Source organism: Trematomus bernacchii, unplaced genomic scaffold (assembly GCF_902827165.1).
Source record: "Trematomus bernacchii unplaced genomic scaffold, fTreBer1.1, whole genome shotgun sequence".
Taxonomy (NCBI): domain Eukaryota; kingdom Metazoa; phylum Chordata; class Actinopteri; order Perciformes; family Nototheniidae; genus Trematomus; species Trematomus bernacchii.
In genome coordinates this window covers 269,789-292,142 of record NW_022987709.1, presented here as the reverse complement: position 1 = coordinate 292,142, position 22,354 = coordinate 269,789, and the positions used below count along the sequence as shown (strand labels likewise).

General features: G+C 42.6%; 1 protein-coding gene across 3 annotated transcripts in view; it reads left to right on the top strand.

The window, feature by feature from the left end:
- The window catches only part of hdlbpa (high density lipoprotein binding protein a), a 38,968-nt gene extending 22,631 nt beyond the window's left edge, over positions 1-16,337 (top strand). The window contains exons 5-28 of one of the 3 annotated variants that reach the window (XM_034140872.1): positions 2,544-2,759; positions 2,850-3,056; positions 3,144-3,359; positions 4,584-4,790; positions 4,881-4,988; positions 5,090-5,194; positions 5,679-5,757; positions 5,858-5,997; positions 6,323-6,427; positions 6,514-6,627; positions 6,732-6,818; positions 6,912-7,043; positions 7,632-7,850; positions 9,665-9,886; positions 9,993-10,211; positions 10,318-10,456; positions 10,546-10,694; positions 10,765-10,869; positions 11,194-11,328; positions 11,517-11,660; positions 11,757-11,936; positions 14,125-14,241; positions 14,363-14,506; positions 14,962-16,337. In XM_034140872.1, coding sequence (XP_033996763.1) covers positions 2,544-2,759; positions 2,850-3,056; positions 3,144-3,359; positions 4,584-4,790; positions 4,881-4,988; positions 5,090-5,194; positions 5,679-5,757; positions 5,858-5,997; positions 6,323-6,427; positions 6,514-6,627; positions 6,732-6,818; positions 6,912-7,043; positions 7,632-7,850; positions 9,665-9,886; positions 9,993-10,211; positions 10,318-10,456; positions 10,546-10,694; positions 10,765-10,869; positions 11,194-11,328; positions 11,517-11,660; positions 11,757-11,936; positions 14,125-14,241; positions 14,363-14,506; positions 14,962-15,051 — 3,579 coding nt within the window. In that variant the 3' untranslated portion in view covers positions 15,052-16,337. Of the gene's footprint in view, positions 1-2,543; positions 2,760-2,849; positions 3,057-3,143; positions 3,360-4,583; positions 4,791-4,880; positions 4,989-5,089; positions 5,195-5,678; positions 5,758-5,857; positions 5,998-6,322; positions 6,428-6,513; positions 6,628-6,731; positions 6,819-6,911; positions 7,044-7,631; positions 7,851-9,664; positions 9,887-9,992; positions 10,212-10,317; positions 10,457-10,542; positions 10,695-10,764; positions 10,870-11,193; positions 11,329-11,516; positions 11,661-11,756; positions 11,937-14,124; positions 14,242-14,362; positions 14,507-14,961 lie in introns of all 3 variants that reach the window. The other 2 variants (XM_034140873.1, XM_034140871.1) reach the window with 2 other exon arrangements.
- The last annotated feature ends 6,017 nt before the right edge of the window (positions 16,338-22,354 follow it).

The following is a 22,354-nucleotide window of genomic DNA, read 5'->3' as shown; positions in this document are numbered from 1 at the left end:
CTCTTTTGACATGGAAATTATTATTTAAGATTGACAAACATCATATGTGTAATTCGTGGCACAATTCAAATGGGATCGAAAGATAATCTTTCTCTCTCCATTGACTTCAATACAAACTTTTTCCGAAATAAGGTCCCATGCAGGTCCACCGGAAGGGGAGGGACTTCGCCTCTCAGGTGGAATTCGATTGATTTGCTAATGGTGATTTTCCTGTTGACTTTCCCATCCCATCCCACCAGTTATCAACCCATGTGATGTTCCCAGATAATGTTGATTTTGTACATAAGCATCTTCATTAAATGCATACTGCCTTTCAGCTTGCTTTGGTCCCATGTCCATCTTTGTTGGTTGGCTGGATGATATTTTCCATGATGTGGAATCATACTCCTTTGCCAGGGGGTTAAGTATGTTTAACGATGCCAGTTTCCTTTTATCCTTTTCCAGGTACGAGTTCATTCCATTTGTTGGTGCAAGAGAGGAACGTTGTAAATGTGAATCCTGTAATATATAATAAATAAATTGCTCTTTTTGTCATTTCACAGTACAGGTACTATGTAACGAAATTGTTCCTCTGCATTTGACCCATCCTAGTGTTAGGAGCAATGTGCTGCCATCATGTCAGCTAGCTCAGTTTCCAAATCAAGCTGTTCCTTTCTCCGCTTTAATTGCAGCTCCTGTTCCTCCAGTGCATGCCTCTCAGTTAAACCTGCCATTCGAGCAACAATTGCAGCCTTTTCTGCTGCTGCTATGATTTGTGCAGATGAAGTTGTACTTGACCTTTTACAGCTTTCACTTTTGTTTGAACATTTACCAACATTAGAAACACTGTCATCAGGATTGATTTCATCATTATTATCACCAGTACCTTCAGTTTGACAAACCCACACCTTGATTTTGGCAATAAATTCATCATTGAACATAATTTTGGCTTTAAACCATGTTTCATGTCTTTCCCTTTCATCATGTGGCAATAGACCCATTAAAGTGTCATGCATAGACCTTGTTTCAACACACAATTCAATGTAACCATCAAGAGCATTTCGAACTTCAGTATGTTCACCATTTAACATCAAATCTTTTATATTTCAGGGTTCTTACGGTCATTAAAAACCTGGAAAAGTCATGGAAATTCCAAATGCTAATTCCAGGCCCTGGAAAAGTAATGGAAATGTAACTAAAGTTGTATCAAATATAATTTATATTTTATCTAATCGCCGAAATAGTAATACTATAATGATAATAAATACTGTATCGTATCGTAATGAAACGTAAAATGGCATTTAATTGACTGAGATTTTAGTTGCTTTAGCGTGTAGAAGCTAGTAAGCCTATTTGATTTGTTTTAGATTAGGCACAACATGTTTCATATGCAGACCTTATTTTCCTGTTCCATGTTCAAATAAACCATTTTCAGTGGTACCGCTGAGAAAGAGTCATTTTTTTGGTCATGGAAAATTAGGTAAAGGTCCTGGAGAAGTCATTGAGAAGTCATGGAGAAGTCATGGAAAATCATTGGTGAAAAAGTGTATGAACCCTGATATTTGTTCTTAATTTGCAAGCTTTATTTAGCTTAGCCTTTCTGCCATTTTGCAACCTCAAGTTTTTCCACAAGTGCTTTGGCAGAAGTTTAACTACCCGTGCTTTACGGGTCACTACAGCTGGCCACGCTATCCAGCTTGCCAGCAGCTGACGCACTGTCAGGACTGTTCCAATGTCCAGCATACTTGGAATTCTACCGAGTCCGGCGTACTTCGTAGCGAGAAATTTCGAGGCTGCACATGTGTAGACTCCGTAGTCTTAAAATCCCCACAATGCTTTGCGCGCGGACCAATTTCCCCAAATCTGTGGCGGAAAATGTAAGGCGGGGCCTCTCATATGACGCACACTTGCTAGCGTGTTCCACTCTTCGTTTTCCGAATGCCAGGAAGTATTCTTGCCTCGCTTCTGAAGCAAGTGACTCGGAAGACATGTGCTACCAAGCAAGCGTACTCGACATTGAGAAACACCCACGGTGTGTGTTCTCCGTGTGTGTTCTCCGTGTGTGTTCAGTGTGTGTGGTCAAAAACTGTATGGCCTTCTGGCGGAACCTCTAACTACAAACATAGGTTCCTACCTTTATACCCACAGTGTTAATTGGCTCCTACGTATATTGAATCTAGAATATATGAATGTTTCATTTTCTGAAATAAATTACAGAAAAAAGGTTCTATGATATAGTAATTGTTTGAGATGCACCTGTAGATTCAGCTTTAGCATCTAACCAGATGGCAAAGAAGCAGTTAAGTGCAGTGTAATATAGCATATTAAAACTAAGAATAAATATTACTATTTGACAGATTTTTTTTTTAAGTCTGGTCTAAGTTAAGGCTATAACATTTTTTTAAAGTGTCACACGTACAGTGTTCTGAGTTTTTCTTTTTTATCAGCTAAGGGATGCCTGCAGCTAAACAATTTACAAAAAAATGTTTTCATTGCCAACAGGTAATGTTATGTAAAATTTGTTCATCACATCATATTGACCTATTTTGTTTTACCACGACTAGGTTTTCCATGTGCCGCTAGAGGAGCGCAAGTACAAGGACCTCAACCAGTTTGGGGAAGGAGACCAAGCGAAGGTCTGTGTTGACATCATGCATAAGACCGGAGCCCATCTGGAACTCTCCTTGGCTAAAGATCAGGGCCTCTCCATCATGGTTTCCGGAAAGCTGGATGCCGTGATGAAGGCCCGCAAGGAGATTGTGTCCCGACTGCAGACTCAGGTCAAGAGATCCGTCTTTTTGTTGTTTATGACAGAAAATGGTGTTAATAGTTAAAGAAATGGTGCCAACTGTATATTCTAACCCTAACAGGCCTCGGCTACTGTTGCCATCCCCAAGGAGCACCATCGTTTTGTCATCGGCAAAAATGGGGAGAAGCTTCAAGAGCTCGAGCTCAAAACTGCCACCAAAATCCAGATCCCACGACCCGACGACCCCAGTAACCAGATCAAGATCTCTGGTACCAAGGAGGGCCTGGAGAAGGCAAAGCATGAGATCCTATTGATCTCTGCCGAGCAGGTAATGTGTCTCCACTGACATGTGTTCCAGATATCACAGCTTTTAGGAGAAATATTAATCGTTTCCCCCTGCCCCTCTCTCTTACAGGACAAGCGTGCTGTGGAGAGAGTGAACATTGACAAGGTGTACCACCCATTCATCACCGGTCCCTACAACAAGCAGGTAGGAGAGATGATGCAGGAGACCGGAGCCCGTGTTAATGTCCCCCCTCCCAGCGTCAACAAGACGGAGATTGTCATCACTGGGGAGAAAGAGCAGGTGGCCCTTGCTGTGACTATGATCAAGAAGATTTATGAAGAAAAGGTAAGCCAAAAACTAAACGATTACAAGTAAACCTTTTGTAATACTAAGGTTGAAATAATTTTTTGAATCTAGTCTTTATTTTTAGATATGACAGTTTTTAAGAAAACCGATTTATATGTTTTACAGTACTTTTTTTAAAGACTCATGTCTCGTTTGTTGTTACATATACTAGGGCTGCAACAAACTACTAATTTGATAATCGATTAATGAAACGATTAATAGATTATTCGGATCGTTAAGGTTTTAACTGTACTACTACTTTTATACTGCTTATCGATCCGGTCCTTTAACGGTACTCTTAACGGTTCTTTAAAAAAGAAAAAAGGTAAATTAAATAAACAAATTGTGAACAAAATTAACATTGCTTTTTATTTAAATTAAATAAATAATATTTCACATAAAAAGAAACAACAATGTTTTAACAAATCGTATTAAATAATGTGATGACAGAACTGTAAACAGAATAGCTGAAACTTTAACAACATAAATAACTCAGTTACCTCTAATCTTTAATCCATGTTTGTATAATTTAGTTAACTCTGTGTGTTGCTGCCAGCATACATAACACCTGACGTGGAAAAGTTACTCGTGGATGGGGCTACAGAGCCACTAGAAAGACAGTCGAAAAGTGTGTGTGTGTGTGTGTGTGTGTGTGTGTGTGTGTGTGTGTGTGTGTGTGTGTGTGTAGCCACTAGAAAGACCGATAACGTTGGAGCTTAACTGCGCGTAAAACACACGTGATGACGTCATCACCGACTGAATTAGTTGGTAACTAATTTGGTCATCGATTTTAAGTCGATTAGTTGTTGCACCCCTAACATATACTCACAGAATGCATACTTTCTTCCTTCTAGCTGGTTTACATAGACCTGAGCTGAATGGCTTAGTTACATAGCATTTGATATACTAACTACAATATTTAAATGTGTAGCCATTGCGACATAGCTCCGTCTCCAAGTTATTTTCTTTTTTCAGTTTCTGTGGTTCAATGTCGTGATTGTTGATGGAAATTCATGCAGTCTCCTTTTTTAGGTAGTTGTATATTATATCTTAAACAAACCAAACAAAACTGAAATCACTTACATTTGTATTTAGCTATAAGCAGCTAGAGTTTCATTTTATAACATTTGTTGTTTTTAGTTCTAAATCACACTGGTATGTGGCATCTTAAGATTTTATGATGCACAAGTCCCTGATCAACTCTACTATTTTTTTTTATTGCAGAAGAAGAATTCCACCACCATCGCAGTGGAAGTGAAGAAGTCTCAGCACAAGTATGTGATCGGTCCCAAGGGAAACACCCTGCAGGAGATCCTGGAGAAGACTGGTGTGTCAGTGGAGATCCCACCGTCCGACAGCAGCTCAGAAACTGTCATCCTCCGTGGGGAGCCCGACCGCCTGGGTCAGGCCCTCACTGAAGTTTATGCCAAGGTGTGGAACGTTTTCATGTTCTGATTAAGTTTGATGCTGTAATCATTGAAGAAATTAGGTCTAACTTAAAGAACACGCTTCCTTTTGCAGGCGAACAGCTACACTATTTCCTCGGTCACAGCTCCTTCTTGGCTTCATCGTTTTATTATTGGCAAGAAGGGGCAGAACTTGGCCAAGATTACCCAACAAATGCCCAAGGTATGTTTACTATACATTAACTAACTAAAGCATTTTAAATGATACTATATTAATATATATAATAATGATAACTATATTTAATCTTACTTGATTGATTTCAGGTGCACATTGAGTTCACTGAGGGAGAAGATAAGATCACCCTGGAGGGTCCCACCAAAGACGTGCAGATGGTGCAGGGCCAGATTGAAGTCATTGTAGCAGATTTGGTAAGTAACAAGGTTCCTTTACAAGTTTGTTTTTGACGTACACACAAATTCACACTGACATTAGAGAACCGTTTTGATTGGCAGAGTAGGTCTTGTAAAAGTAGTACCTTAAAGGTTATTTTCATGTAAAGTAAAGCGCCCCATTTAAAGGGGCGACTGGCTGCGAGGTTATGCTGTTGTCTTTCAACCAGAAGGCTGTGGGTTCGATACCAGCCCAAGCAGTCAACATGTTGATGTATCCTTGGGCAAGATACTTAACCCTGAGTTGCTCCCGATGGCGTGGTGTATGAATGTGTATGAATGTTAGCCTCCTAGAGCAAGTGGCACTGCTCCGTATTAATGAGGTGTGAATGATGACATGGGGTCGTAAAGACTGGATAAAGTGCTATATAAGTACAGTCCATTTACCATTTAAACAACACATAAAAGTGCAGTTGAGCCAAGCTAGTCATTTGTATGCATTTATTCTACTTTCACCTAAAAGGTAAGCCGTATGGACTACACCGAGATTAGCGTGGATACCAAATTCCACAGACACCTGATTGGAAAAGGAGGTGTCAACAGTAAGTATAGTCTTACTGTCAAAAGCATGGTGTATACAAATAAATACAACAACAATTGGATCAACATCCTCAAATCTGGTTTTATTCTTATTATCCATAGTCAACCGCATCAAAGAACTGCACAAGGTGACTGTCCGCATCCCCCCTGACAACGAGAAAAGCAACCTGATCCGTATTGAGGGGGATCCCCAGGGTGTCCAGGAAGCCAAGAAGGAGCTGCTTGAGCTGGCGTCTCGCATGGTGAGACAAACTTGGGTTCGCGGGCAAGAGGCTGCCAATTGTATCCTGATGTGCTGGGGTTGTCTTTAAAGTTTGGAATAAGCCTAGTCAATGTTTTAAAGGTTGGATATATGCTTGAATTTGAAAATACTCATTGAAAAATGCATGATTTTCAATGTTGTTCATCTACACAACCACTTGTATAAACACATCTTTAAAAAGGTTACAGAGTTGTCATGATCAAAACATGCAATCAAAGTTTATATGACCAGCTAGCGATATTAACAAACAGTGATATATAGACAGACCCTGGCTGTGCCATTACTAAACCTGCTGTCTCTCACAGGAAAATGAGCGTACAAAGGACCTGATCATTGAACAGCGTTTTCATCGAGCCATCATTGGCCAAAAAGGGGAGAATATTAAAGAAGTGCGCGACAAATTCCCTGAGGTGAGTTGTTTGCAGTTCGTGTTAGTTTGTCTGTGTCCAAAATATTATTTGTAACTTATGAAACTCAATAATAATATTTATTCCAGGTCATCATCAATTTCCCCGACCCAGCACAGAAAAGTGACATCGTTCAACTGAGGGGCCCCCGAAATGAGGTGGAAAAATGTGCAAAGTTCATGCAGAAGATAGTGGCTGAGATGGTAAATCTTTACAAAGGTCTTATTCGATTAATATTGTATTTTAAAGGCATCTATTACTACCTAAGTGCAGTTGTGTGTTAACTCTCAGTGATTCCGTTTGTCAGGTGGAGAACGGCTTTTCTCTCTCAGTCCCCATCTTCAAGCAGTTCCACAGAAACATAATTGGAAAAGGAGGATCAAATATCAAGAAGGTACTGTATATGTTTTAAAGAGAATGTATGAAGTTGAATTAGGTCTTCAGGGTGTCCATGTCTAACTTAACAATGTTCTCTTTTGTTTTCTAGATTAGAGAGGAGACTAACACAAAGATTGACCTGCCTGCTGAGAACAGCAACTCAGAGATGATCGTCATCACGGGCAAGAAGGCAAACTGTGAGGTTGCACGGACTCGCATCTTGGCCATTCAGAAAGAACTGGTAAGCACATGCATGCACGTATATTAGGGCTGAGCAACTTATAAATAAATTCCTTTTATTTTGGCAACAGTGCAATACATTATATGTATCCCTATTTAAATTGTCTCTCATATAACATAACTGGTTAACCCTTCTGATGCGTGTGATCATACAAGCGTGATATAAAACAACGTATATGACCCTCTTAAAGGGCTTTCATTTTGAAATCCCTCTTTAGAATGTGCTGATATTTTGAGTGACACTATGAGATGATCCGCTATCATTTTAAAGTCAATTTGCTCTTGGAAATGTATTTTTTATTATTATTATTATTATCACTTTGTATAGATTTAAATATTTATTTTTGACTCTTTTTTTTCGTTTTCGTTTTCCACTTCCAATGGTCAATTTAAAATCAGTATTTACACATTCTTAATGGGTCGGCATCTTAAAGAATAGTGAGAATATATGTACATTTACATATGCAGCAGAACATTGAATATATTGATTATATATTGCGAATATCTAACATTTATTAGTCCTTCCAAAGCTTTGGCACATGTGTCCAAATCTGGTTCCTGTGCTAAATGAAGGTCTCCCTGTGTCCAGGCTAACATCACTGAGGTCGAGGTGTCCATTCCCTCCAAGCTGCACAACTCCTTGATTGGGTCGAAGGGCCGCTTTGTGCGCTCCATCATGGAGGAGTGTGGCGGTGTGCACATCCACTTTCCCACCGAGGGCTCAGGGATTGATAAGGTCACCATCAGAGGACCTGTAGAAGAGGTGGAGAAAGCCAAGCAGCAACTGCTGGCCTTGGCAGAGGAGAAGGTTTGTAAAATTGTCTGAAGATAAACATTTAAACTTCTGTTGACCTTGCTAAACGTGCACTACAGGAGGGCTGAAACGAGCTGCTGCTGTGCTTTATGGGTGCTACATACAGGGTGCGTACGGGTGCTGGAAATCCTTGAAAATGCTTGAAATTGTACGAGGTGTTTTCAAGGTTTGAAAGGTGCTTGAATTTTGGGAATGGTGCTTGAATTTGGGATAAAGTGCTTGAAATTGTAAATGCTTTACTTCGCTTTTTAGATTAAAAGAAAATAAAGAAGTCGGAGCGCGCTTAATTGCTTCGCTTTTACATAAAACAGCTCCGCTCCGGCCTTCCCGCGCAATGCGCGTGACCGGCAAGTGTTTTTGTTACGTGTGTGACCTGGGCATTCTGATGAGAGTGATAGATGACAGTATGCCAGGAGGTTGCCGTTTCAACGAGCGTTGGCTAGCAGAAGACAAATACAAGCCATGGCTAAGACGAGGGTCAAGCGAAGCCCAAGAGTAGCCTCCTGCAAAGTGTGCAACAATAACGATGCGAGAGTCTGCGCTGACGCCACACACCACACGAAAGGTACGCCAGAGTAGAGCATTTTAGATTAGGCTATCGTTGCATGTAAAATACATGACACTTTTCTCTGTGCGCGGCAAAACAAGCTCGCCAAAATGGCTTCACTAGTCTGGCAGTATTTTAAGTGTCCGAAAGTGACAATAAAATAGCGGTATGCAACGTGTGTGAAGCAGAAATCCTGCAGCTCCACCCGCTGTGACGGACCGGTGAGCGGAGCAGAACACACATTAAGAGTTAGACCTAACACACTTAGCTATTTTATCTACCTCTGGAACAAGCTGATTCCGGCGATCGGCCCCAAAATTGGCGATCGGAGCATCCCTAATAATTGTATATGATATGTTTTATAATGATTGATCATTAAAGTGTTCTCAAAGCTGGTAAAGGTGCAGCTAGTTTGAATGACTTTGTATACTACAGAGTAGCTTGTGAATTTACTCCAGGTGGAACTAAAGTCTGATTTAACACTTGATTATATTTCACATCATTCATCCACATCTGTAAAGTAACTAAAGGTATTCAATACATGTAGTGGAGTAAAAGTAAACCATTTACCTCTGACTTATGTTTACTGTCAACCTAAAAGTACCTCAAAAATAGTGATCAATAATATATTGAAAAGTTATTTGGCTGATTGTTTTATATTGGCTCAGCCAGGTTATATGGGATGCCCAGTCTACGTACAGATGGGTCTCATTTTGAAATATTAAACTTAGTTTTCTTTTCTAAAAATTTAAATTTTTCATCCTCATGTAGAATGCTATTATGAAACACACATTTGGTTGTTTATAGCATAAAGAACATCAGATTTAATGTGAGGTATATAAATATGTATATATAAATATAAATATGTAATTTACAACAGCTGTAAGATGCTTGAAAAGCTTGAAAATGCACCTTGAAAATGCTTGAAAAGTGCTTGAATTTGACTTTGGAAAAGGTGTAAGAACCCTGTACATAACTACATGCTAAGAACCGCTTTCACTCTCCTGTCAACTTCAAAATTAAAATGGCAAGCTGGTGCAAGGTTGTCAGAAATGAAGGTTGCAATTAGTTTTGCTCCCTAAAGATTAACTCATGTTAAGAACATTGTTTTTTTGTTTGTTTTAGTTGAGCATGAAGGAATTTCCCCATCCGGTCTAACTTGGCAGTTAATACAATTTTCTTTTTGAGCTGACCTCATAATTGAGGTTGAATTGTGAAAAATGAATGTCTTCGAAATAATTCTGTCAATGTTCTCCCTCAGCAAACTAAGAGTCACACTGCGGAGCTGCGTGCGAAGCCGGAATACCACAAGTTCCTCATAGGGAAAGGTGGTGGAAACATCCGTAAGGTTCGTGACAGCACCGGGGCCAGGATCATTTTCCCCACCATGGAGGACAAAGACCAGGAGCTCATCACTGTGGTCGGCACCGAAGAAGCCGTGCGGGATGCCACAAAGGAGCTGGAGGAGCTCATCAAGAGTCTGGTAAGGCTCAGAATGAATTCTGATCACAGCAGCAGGACAGAGAGGATGAGGCTTTTGGTGCTCTTACGATGCCTGGAGATTAAATACACATATTCTTTGGTTACAGGATAACGTCGTTGAGGATACTTTGACTGTTGATCCAAAACACCATCGCTACTTTGTGGCTCGCCGTGGCCAGGTCCTCAGGGACCTTGCTGATGAGTATGGTGGCGTGATGGTGAGCTTCCCTCGCACTGGGACTCAGAGCGATAAGGTCACCCTCAAAGGAGCCAAAGACTGTGTGGATCAGGCCAAAAAGCGCATGCTGGAGATCGTTGAGGACTTGGTTAGTGTATTTGACGTTTTGTTTTGCTAAGATGCTCTTTTATGGTATGTACCCCCCCCCTCTTTCTTTTTTAAATGTAGCATATTTTCCTATTTCTCTTTTCCAGGATGCTCAGGTGACCATTGAGTGTGTGATTGTTCAGAAGTTCCACCGTTCTATCATGGGTCCCAAAGGCTCTCGTATCCAGCAGATCACTAGAGATCACAATGTACAGATTAAGTTCCCAGAGCGCGAGGACCCACAAGGTAAACGCCTGACCAGTGTGAACACTTAGGATGGGGAGTCATAAAATGTAATGTTCTCATCAAACCTTGTCTGAATTCACTTTTAGCAGCACCTCCTGCAGAGGAACCCATTCAGGAGAATGGCGAGACCAACGGAGAAGTGAAGGAGCCCGTCGATCCAAACTTACCCAAAAAGTGTGACATCATTGTGCTTTCTGGTCGCAAAGAGCGCTGCGAGGCCGCTGTGGAAGCACTGAAGGTTAGCCTTCATAACATCATAATATTTCTCCAAAGTGTTTAGCTGTGTCCTAACTTTCTCCTTTCCTTAGGCCTTGGTTCCTGTTTCTATTGAGGTGGAAGTGCCTTTTGAGCTTCATCGTTACATCATTGGACAGAAAGGAAGTGGAATTCGCAAGATGATGGATGAATTTGAGGTGTGTTATTCATGCTTAAGGCACAGGGAGGCACAATGTGTTTTATTTTGCTTCAAATCCAGAGTTCATGAAAGTACATTTTATTGAATTGTTATACAAGCTAACCTGTAAAATCATGTCAAGAAAAAATTGCAATGTCCATTGCAATATTGCGATGATCATGCATCAACAAACTATTTTATCAAACTGCATTCTCTTAAATTTAGAGCTGTAAGCTGAGGCATTAATGACCTGTTATTGTTGAGATTCATATGTGTATTACATTTATTAATTAAAAACACCTGAAATAGAGACTTAAAGAGTGACCTCGCTTTCTGCCACCAGGTTAATATTCAAGTGCCTGCTCCTGAGCAGCAGTCTGATAAAATCTCCATCACCGGCTTGGCCAATCACCTGGACCGCGCCAAAGAGGGCCTCTTGGAGCGCGTCAAAGAGCTGCAGTCCGAGCAGGAGGATCGGGTCAGTGTTTCACTCTGCGGTGTGGATGATTCATGTACTATCTCTTTGTGATTACCTTTTTTAAAGGACACCCTCATGATGAAACTGAATGAGGATTGGAAAGACCGTAATAATCAACCACCAGTATCGGCATGAGTAGAAATGGGTTACAGTTCAAACTGACCTGGATTATTGTGACCCCTCTACAGGCACTCAGGAGCTTCAAGCTGACCATCACTGTGGACCCTAAGTATCACCCTAAAATCATCGGACGCAAGGGTGCAATCATAACAACTATCCGCACGGAACACGATGTGAACATCCAGTTCCCAGAGAAGAATGATGAAAACCAGGTATAGCTTCCTTTTTTAATTACTCATGAAAGTTATGGAGGATGAAATAAAAATGTTCTTCCATGTCATGTTGACTTTCCTGCCGTTTCTCCGCAGGATCAGATTACTATTACAGGGTATGAGCACAAAGCCATAGCAGCACGAGATGCCATCCAAGCTTTAGTGGACGAGCTGGAGGAGATGATCTCTGAGGACATCACCCTGGACAGCAGGGTCCATGCCCGCATCATCGGAGCCCGCGGCAAGGGCATCCGCAAGATCATGGACGAGTTTAAGGTGAGGCTGCTCAGAGGACAGGACGGTTTCTCATCTCTAGTTTCTACCCAGCTGGGGCAGTCTTGTTTTGGGGGAGGTGGATTTGGGACTCTTATACATTCTACTTGAAACAATAAACATGAACAAGGTAAGTAAAAGGCTTCTTCCAAGATGTCTAGAGCAGGGGTCTCCAATCTTTCTTTATCTGAGAGCTACTTTGAAAAAATGAAAGTGGCCAAGAGCTACTTGCATCACATCGCTTACATTTATTCACATAGCCCTCATCAGTTGAATTAAGCTATACTTTTGTACACGTGTGAAATTGCAATACCTAAAGCTTATCACAAATCTTAACTTCACATCAAGGTCCAAGAAAACAAAAATTTCTCACATATTATTATGGCCCTCATAGTAAATACATCACTGAAAATTCACATAAATGTCCTTAATCACCACCTTACAAGCATCTTATGGAACATTGTAAAAAAAGAGTGAATGCACTTATTTTACACGTTAGTGAGATGACTGGCGCTGCATGGAGTCCACCATACAGGTGTATGCTGGAGTGTACCCACTTAGGTTCACTCTAATAGAGTAATTTAAATGTTCATCAGTCAGTCTTGTTCTGTATTTAGATTTCATGACATTCATGTCAGAAAAAGCTGCTTCACAAAGGTATGTAGAACAGAACCAAATAAAGCAGACATGTTCAGTGCTGCTTGGTGAATGTTCTTATAGTTTTCTGGGTCTACAAGGCTCCAGAAATGTTGTGAGTTTTGCTGAGACTTAAGCTGAACATTATTTTGGAAATGTATAACCTCCATCTACACAGGATTGACACTGAACAGTCCAGCCATCTTTTTCTTCTTCTTCTTCGTCTTGACATTAAATTATAAACCATAATAAATCAATTGTATAGGTCTAGCCTCCCTATATCTGTGTGTGAAATTGTTCCATCCTCAAAAACAAAAAACGAATACTTCTGCAGTCTGGCTGCAGCTTCTAGCAACGATCTTCTGTTAAAAAAAGGACACTGAATATCCTGAATGTGGCATCACACACAGGACTTGAGTCTGAACACAGCAGACAACAGGAGTATTTACAATAGCATTATAAAAACAAAAATAGTGCATGTGGGTGCACACTTATATTCTCTGTCTTACTGTTACATAAATCCCATGAATGTATGAGATTAAGTTAGCTTCATCATATCTCAATCAGTGATTAAGTGAATAATAAAGTTTCTATCGGGTCACTATCAGCCTGTCACTCATTATTTTCAGGGAGGGGGCGGGGTTTGGAGGAACAGAGAGGAGACGGTGATCGCGGAAGCTTTCCTCCTGCCTTCACAAGCTTTACACAAGTATTTATCAACTGAAAATAGCAAGAGGACATTCATACTCTGCAATCCAAGACTTGATTAAATTCACCAAAAACCTGACATGACGATAACGAGTGTTTTTCAAAAAACACAAATCCCTCCCTGTGTGTCTCTGAGCCGCAGCGACAGGGCCTGATTCAGAGCGGGTCATTCTGCTGTTGGTTCTGGACTCGTGCTGGTGGAGAAAGCAGACTGCTCCGTGTGTGTTGTCGCTGTGCTGCTGTCACGTCTGTTCCTTGATCTCTGCGTCACCGACCAATTTGATATTCGTGTGACAGAAAAAATTCTAAAATTAAAAAAACGTTATTGTCCGGCCACGGCCGAAAAATCCAGAAGCAACCTTACTACGCTATAATCGATAATCGAGCGGCGAGCTACTGAAAAGCTGCCGCGATCGACGTGTTGGAGAGCCCTGGTCTAGAGGTTATAAAGGTGGAAATCATGGTTACCCATGACGACCCAGTGTGATTATGGTGACATGGGTGCTTACCCGAGAGGGCAACATGGAAATGTTTTCCAAAATGAACATGAACCAGGTCAGCTTTGTCCCAGGCACCCTCTCTGGGCTAAACTCGAGATGTGTTTCTCAAATGAATAATCACACATTGGCTCGATGGGACATCCAACTGACGTTGTACCAGGCAGCTGGCAGTGTAATGTCCTGTTTAACTGATATTTATATGTAAGGTTTCATACAGTTCTTCCGGGTTATGTCAACATGTTTTAAGGGTTGCAGTGCATGTGCAATCCATCTTAAGTTTCAAAATATAACTTTAAAAAAAAAAAGGTGTTCAGTATTTGATGTGGCTTGGTGTGCATGTTTTCCAGGTTGATCTCAGGTTTCCCCAGAGTGGATCTGCAGACCCGAACGTGGTTACAGTCACAGGTCGCCCTGAGCTCGTGGATGAAGCAATCGACCACCTTCTTAACCTGGAAGAGGAATATGTAAGCTTTTTTAGCGCGCATGACAACTGTAGATTTGTACAGTATAAGTATAAGAAATGCCTGTAGTCCTTACTGTTTCCTGACTGGCACTGACACTTTTTGTCTTGCCACCTTTTGCCAGATGGGAGATGCTGTGGAGAATGAGACAAAGATGGCTTACATGAGGCCTCCTGGGGGAGGCGCTGCTGGCGCCATGGATGAACATCGTGGCCCATCCAAAGGCTTCGTGGTGCGCGAGGCACCTTGGACCACTGGCAGCGAGAAGGTGAGTCCACAAGTTCACCTGGTTGAATGTAGAAATGGTAACTTCGCAGTTAATTTTGAGAGTTTGGGATATTTTATATATATTTTTTCAGACTAGTAGAAGGAAAAAAGTTTGTTACAGAGGGGTTAGTTAGTTAACATGGTGTAAATAGGTTTTTGTAATGCTGACAGTTATTTTTTTGATTTATGGAGTGATATAAAGAGATATCCAAATGTCCCCCTGTACAACCTTTAATTCAAATATGTCAACAAAATGGATCAAATAATTTGACCCAGACAATGTTCAGATTTCGGTTCGGGAAGATTATCCAAATGAGTATATATTTAATAAGATAATGATGTTTGATTTGCATTTTTAAACATTCCCTGAAACTTGTAATACAAATACAAATGTGTATTAATAAAAGTAATCAACTGTGGTAGTTGTATGGTGCTAAATGGTGTTTCCTCTTCCAGGCCCCTGACATGAGCAGCTCTGAGGATTTCCCTAGCTTTGGAGCCCCGGTGGCAGCCAAGTCCTCCCCCTGGGGGCCCAAGCGCTTCTAAGCCATGCTGCTGAAGTAAACCGGACACAATCTTCTCCTTCATCGTCCCCCTCTTGACCTGGACTGACCGCTGACCCTACAAGTCTTCACTTCTGAGAACGTCATCCTTCTCTCTGTACTTATCCCTGTCTGTCCCCGCAGATTCATCAGTCTAAAAGTGCTTTCAAATACTGTAATTGACTTGTGAGCTTTGTGTCTGCATTAAATAATGCCGTCTTATGCTTAAAAGAAAAAAGAGACAGATATTGCGATAAGTCTACACAGTCTGACATTAAAGTGTTGATTAGAGCTGACATTTCATTGTGGTTTGAACTCTTATACCAAATTCAACGCTGGCCAGACATCACTTTTTTTTTTTAGCTGCCCTTATCTTAGTTGCCTTCGCAGGGCGGGGTTAAGGGTTTGAATTACTGCTGGAGACATGTTCATACATGATGCCTGACCAACCGAGGGGCCAGCTGTTTCAGTTACTCACCCCCTGCCTGCTTTACTCATGTAGCTGAGTGAAAATTGTCAGTCGTTCGCCCTCGAGCACACTGTAGTGGTTGTCCTGTCACATCTTTCCATTTGCTTGTAACTGTGCTTCTGTGATTATGGTCAAGTAGTGGCACGTACCTTGTAGCCTTATAAATTTGTAAACTTTACTGGGGGGGGGGGGGTGGTGATTTCAGCCACTGCAGAATGGCACCCATTCAAACTGCCAGATGCTTGGAGATCATGCCAGAACTAAACTTTTCACAACACTAGGTCTAGAGCTCCAACGTATCAAATCTCACACTAACTGTTGAATGAACTTTTTTTGACATTCAAAAGTAAATCCCTCTACAAAAAATACTATGACTGTTTGTGAGCAGAACAGCAGACCATCTTGTGCCAACTATCTGTCTTAGTGATGTCCTGTGTTACTCATCCTCTGTAATGGGTCAGTGTCCAGTCCCTTTGTCTTCCAGTTGCTATGCAGTCTGTCTGTTAAATAGCAATGGCCCTTTTATCAGCCTTACAACTAGAAAGATACAAACCAGGTAGAGATGATGTCTAGATGCATTTTAATGGACTTCTGGAAGGTATGTTGTTCCTTTGAAAGCCCTCGGAACATTTGCCCCTCAGTTATTATTATGAGTTGCCTGAGCAGTGCGGATTTAGCTTGCGAGCTGCTAACTCCACATCTTGCATCAGACTACCTTGGTCTATATCCTACTAGCATTGAATGAAAGATTATGCAAATACGGTTACGGATGACACTGGAAAATAAATTGTCCAAAAAGTCAATAAAAATTGAAAATCTCAGTTTTTTGTGTCCGGATTGTTTTATTTTTGGGACCTTAGCTTAAAAAAATTAAAAAAGAGGAGGCGGAACTAATGCCTGATCAGAATTCTACTGGAGATAATTGCTGGCGAAATTACGTAATATCGGCAGCAAATCTATCCGCTCGGAGGAAAAGAGAAAGGGTTTTATTTTCTGATGCGTGAGTTCCCGACACACCGGGGACACATATTTATGTATAAAAGACATCAAAAAGTGCATTTTGCATGATGGGTCCCCTTTAACCATTTAACTCATTTAATGTGTGGCATGATACTGCGGGGACTTAAAGGTGGGGTAGGTAAGTTTGAGAAACCGGCTCGAGATACACTTTTTGTTATATTCCATGGGATGCTCTTAACATCCCGATAGCAATGAATATCTTAAGTGCTTTGACAAAAAATCCATAAAATGTCATCTGTGGAAGCCGTAGTACTGTAAAAAGCACGACCAATCATTTTAGCCGGCCCGGCTAAAATAACTGGATGGCCTACCTGCCTGTCAGCCTTCCATCTGTGCACAAACTTATCTCGTGCCCTCATTGGTCATGTGCGCGTTCGTGTGTGTTGGAGGAGGGGCTCTGTAAGGAAGTGGGAGATTTTTTCCGGCTGTGTATTTTCACATTCTAGCACACTCAAGCTGGTTTCTCCAAAATTACCTACCCCACCTTTAACAGTGGGTTTACATGACAGTCTTCCTCACTGACCAGGATAACTGTTTGGTCTGAAGGTGGTGCCAGAGGGATGTGTGTGTATAGCACCTTTACACTTACAATTCATTCACATTAATTCAAGCCCAGTCATACATGGAGCCACACTCATCAACTGTTATCTGGCTGGGATCGAACCAACAACCCTCCGATTGAAAGACTACTGCACTACCTCACAGCCACAGTCGCCTGCAATCCATTCATGAGATTTTGGGTTCTCTACGTGACATCCCAATCCCAGTAGCTGTACTAGATCCAAGAAATGTAAAGGTCACCTAATATGCTATATTGGAACAATATATTACAGGGCCATATCACACAGCCCCACCTAGTGTCAGCAGAAAGTATTAAAATAATAATTACAAAAAAATGCAAAGAAAATGCATCTTAAAATATATTTTATGATCATGTTTAATCCTCTGATTCGTCTGTACATTGCTGTTTTAGTCTGTGTTCTTCTAATTAGTGTCTACAGTGTGCCTATTGAGCCGTTTTGAGTGACGTGGGTCAAGCCCCGATCAAGCCCCTGTCTAAGTGAATGGAAGCTGTAAAAACTACACTGCGCATGCTCAGTCACTATTCAAATAAAAAATCTGTTGAATAGAAAAAGACTGAGACAGAAAAAATAATCATTCAGAGGCTGGGTCTTCAGGAGGACGCAGCCTCTGAATTGGGACACAGCTAATTGGCGTGTTGCAAAAAAATAATCGCCATAGGGGCAGTGTGCCTGGCATCCCCACCAAACGTCATCTCTTAATTCAGAGAGCTGATAAGTGTGCCGCGAAAAGTGTGGTGTGTGAAGAGGAGACGAGAGGTGCAGTGACGCGTCCTAAAACCCGGAACTGTCTGTTTAAAATTAATCGAAGCATCAGACTTAAAAAGCTTTTGAAAATAATATTATATTTTTGATTTAGGTCAAAATATAATATTTGTAAACCTGAAGAGTCAGTGCCAGTGCCTCACCAGCCATGAACCTCACTGCACGTCACTGCAGAAGCTTATATAGACTCCTAGTTACGTCGCGAGCTGCGTACATGATTTCGTTCAGTAGCCAATTACTGCGAAATAATCTGTGGCGCGTTTGTGTGTATTGTGTTTGTTTCCCGGGGAAACACTCACAAGAAACACCGGCTGTTGTTATGCCTGCTGTGACGTTAAGTTACCGCTTGTAATTATGCCTTTACAAGCTTAAAAGTTGCATTTATCATCTGAATTTGGCGAAACAAGTTTAATATTCTAAAATCCAAGACTTTGTTTATTTGAAATCAGATGAAAACAAACTGTCACAGACCCTGCCGTGTTATCTATGATTACTATACGCTTTTCATTCATAATTTCAGCGGGAGGGAGGGGGAGCGGCGCTGAGGAACAGCAGAGTGCGGGTTGACAGGTGTCTGTGTTGACATTCGCCTTATTGTGGAATAAGGGGAATGCAGAGACAGGCTACAAGTGTCTTAGGTTCAAGTTAGACAACTAATGTCTGGGTTAGTGTTCATGACTTCATGTTTAGGTCATCTTAATGGTTCATCTTAATGCACACACATTTTCCGTGCTTTCCAATAGTTTAAAATAGATTTATTCCACTGTTAAATAACCTGTTCAATACAAACATGCCACTGATATTTGTTTAGTGAGCTTATTAGAGGATGTTCCCTGAAAGATTGTAAAATGTCAATGAAGATGTCAGACTTAGTATATTTGTTAATAATTACATACAAAACATGGAATTTGTGTGTGTGTGTGTGTTCCAAGTGAATCTGCGGCCCCCTGGTGGCCAGTACATAAATGATGTGGCCCCCACCACCATCCAAACGACGTCTGGTGACCATCCACCTCCGGAGGGGGTCTCCACTGGGACGGGTGACCTCCTACATCACAGTGTTCACGGACGCCTCCAGAACAGGATGGGGAGGGACCTGCCTGAAGAGGGCTATAGGTGGGCGCTGGGCTCTGACAGAGTCTCGACACAGCAACCTCCTAGAGCTACGGGCAGTAGTGTTAGTCCTTTGGCATTTCATGCCCCTAATTCAGGGGAGACATGTAATGGTCAGGAGCGACAACAGCACCACAGTGGCTTATATCAACAGGCAGGGCGGAGTCTGCTCCGCCTCCTTGTTGACCACAGCGGAGGAGCTGTGGTTATGGGCCTCAGAGGTGGTGTTATCTCTGAGAGCCCTCCATGTCCCGGGACTGGAGAACAGAGGGGCCGACCTCATGTCGAGGGGCGGCCCCCTGCCAGGCGAGTGGGTGCTGCACCCGGAGGTGGTGAAGCAGATCTGGGCCCAGTTCGGGAGAGCGGAAGTGGTCCTGTTCGCCAGCCGGCGCAACAGCCACTGTGCCCTGTGGTTTTCCATGGCCCTGAGCGACGACCCGCCCTTGGGGGTGGACACGTTTGCACACGAGCCATGGCCAAGGAAGCTGCTATACGCCTTTCCACCGCTGCGTCTCATTCTCCCTCTCCTGGGGAGAGTGAGGCGAGAACGTCTGGCAGTCATTCTGGTGGCACCGGATCGCGTCGCGGCTCCGTGGTACTCAGAAATGACACAGATGAAGGTGGGCCAGCCCTGGGCGATCCCCCAGTTCTGGGGGGCGATGTCTCAAGAGGCAGGTGCAATCGGGGCGTTACCCACGCTCGGCCAACCTCTCCAGGCTTGGCTCCTGAGAGGGACAGGCTGAGACAGGGTGGATTGTCTGACAGTGTTATTCAGACTATCCAGGCAGCTAGAGCAGAATCCACCACAGCCTGTTACAGGCAAAGTGGCTGGGATTCCAGCGATGGTGTGAGGAGCAGAGAATAGAGCCCCTATCTTGTGAGCTAGGCTCTATTTTGTCCTTCTTACAGTTATTGGTGGACAGAGGGCTGGCGCATTCCACAGTGAAGGTGTATGCAGCAGCCATCTCGTCCTGTCATGAGGGATTTGGTGGCAGGTCAGCCTTTAGTCATCCACTGATGTCGCGGTTTTTACAGGGGGTTAGGAGACTGCGCCCTGTAGTGCACGTCTCCACCCCACAGTGGGACCTGCCCCTAGTGCTCGAGGCTCTGGCCTCGGGACCATTGAGCCTCTGGAGCTCTCCTCTCTGAAAGCATTGTCGTGGAAAACAGCTTTGCTTCTTGCCTTAACGTCAGCCAAAAGAGTGTCCAAGTTAACTGCTCTGTCGGTGCACCCGAGTTGTTTACTAATTCGGGGTGACCAGAGCGGCGCGACACTTAGACCGAACCCCTCCTTTGTGCCTAAAGACCTAAGGAGTGCGTTCAGGTCGAGGGCTATTCAGTTAGGGGGGTTTTAGTCTCCCCCCCCATGGTGGGGCCAGGGAGGCTAAACTGCACCTCTTCTGCCCGGTGCGTGCGCTAGCATGTTATGTGGAGCTCACGGCTGCCCTTTGACGCACCGAATAGCTGTTTGTGTGCTTCGGGGGCGGGGTGACCGGGAAAGCTCTGTCCAAGACAGTGCGCGTATACATCAGGGCTCCACCCACTGTACCCATAGAGTCCAGTAGAGGGCGGAGCCTGTGAGAGATATAACGGGGAGTTACGTATTGTAACCCTAGTTATATAAGCACAGGCGGAGCCCTCTACTCAGGGCACTGTCTGTCCTATTCCGCTCGCTGAAGAGAGGTATAGGATGATAGTCAGGAGGCGAGGCCTCCTTTTATACGGTGTGATGCGAGCGCATTCAGGTAGGCCCGCCCTGGGCCGGCTACGTCTATAGAAGTCTCAGTGGGAGAATGCACGCAGGATAAGGTAGTACCCATAGAGTCCAGTAGAGGGCTCCGCCTGTGCTTATATAACTAGGGTTACAATACGTAACCCCCCCGTTTCTTGTGAGTGTTTCCCCGGAAACACACGTTTGCTTTTCTCATAAATTTGTATTGACAACAAAAGCTTTTTTCACACACACACACACACACACACACACACACACACACACACACACACACACAACACACACACACACACACACACACACACACACACACACACTGTTGGAAACCAAACACATATACAAGTTATACAGAGTACTCCGGACTTCAGGTTTGTGATGCGATGCGGACACAGATGTCGGGACCAGCCACTCACCAAACCAAAAAGCATTTTTACATACAAAACCAACAGTATTCATATCTATATTTTGGGGCGGAGATGTGTTGACTTTTCCCTTCCCCTTTTATTCCAAAGCGAATGAGAGAGTCCGTGAGGAGGAGCTGTCTGAGCTGCTCACCTCCCCCAAGTGTTTTTACTGGCTGGATTCACTTCTGGTCGGGTTCAATAGTTCTGACCAGAACGTGAAATTCCAAAGTTTCACAAGGTCAAAAGTCAACCCTTATCTCCGTCCCGATCTTCACTCCCTTACCTTCCCATGGGTGTTTTTCACATAAACTATTCCCTCTCCGACATTTAAACCTTGTCCAGATATTTAATGATGTCTTTAACGACCTTAAAAACAACATCTGGTGTAGAGGAGAGGAGATGTGTGTGTGTGAAACAAGATCCCTGGGTCAGTGAGTTGTAAGAGAGAATATCATTTCTATATATGTGATTACCCAAAACCGTTGTGATTACCTAAAACAGTTGTGATTACTTAAAACAGTTCAAACAATACATGTTCACTAAAATACAATTCAAAATAATACATGTTTACTTCAATACAGTGTAGAATCATATCTTTTTACTTCAATCCCTCTTTTGATCTCACCTCACGAGATCAACATATAGCATTTGAAACATTACCACTGTCAATTTTTTTCTTACTGTGTCTGTCCCAACATTTATATAAACCCATCAGAAGCTGGGATATAGAGCACTTTAAACCTTTAGGAACAGTCCACAACAACAACTTCTTATGACAGTGGAGGGAGAATAAAATATGTCTAAAAAAGTTCGTCCTTGTCAGCTGAATCATCGTACTCTTCTCCCTCCGACGCATAGGCCAACAAGTGCATTCGGTACGAAGGGGAAAGGGCACTTTTCCCTCAATGGTGGAACTGATGAGTCTAACACACAATGAGCGGATACAAGGCACACAACAACAACCACATGTCACCAAAATGGCAATAAAAGTAGCCACAGAAATTAGAAGAGACATTATTAAACTTTTCCCTCTTTTGGTAACACATAGTTCTGTAGAATAAAAAATACAAATCCCTTAAATTATGGGATATAAAAATAAAGTTGAAAGTTCCTCCAAAAAATGGATTGTTCAGACAAAGTTCCACACCGGCTATATCAACCTGTTTCAGCGGGGAATGGAGTTCCCTGTGCCGTCTTGGTTTGCCGTGTCTTCGTCCCCCCAG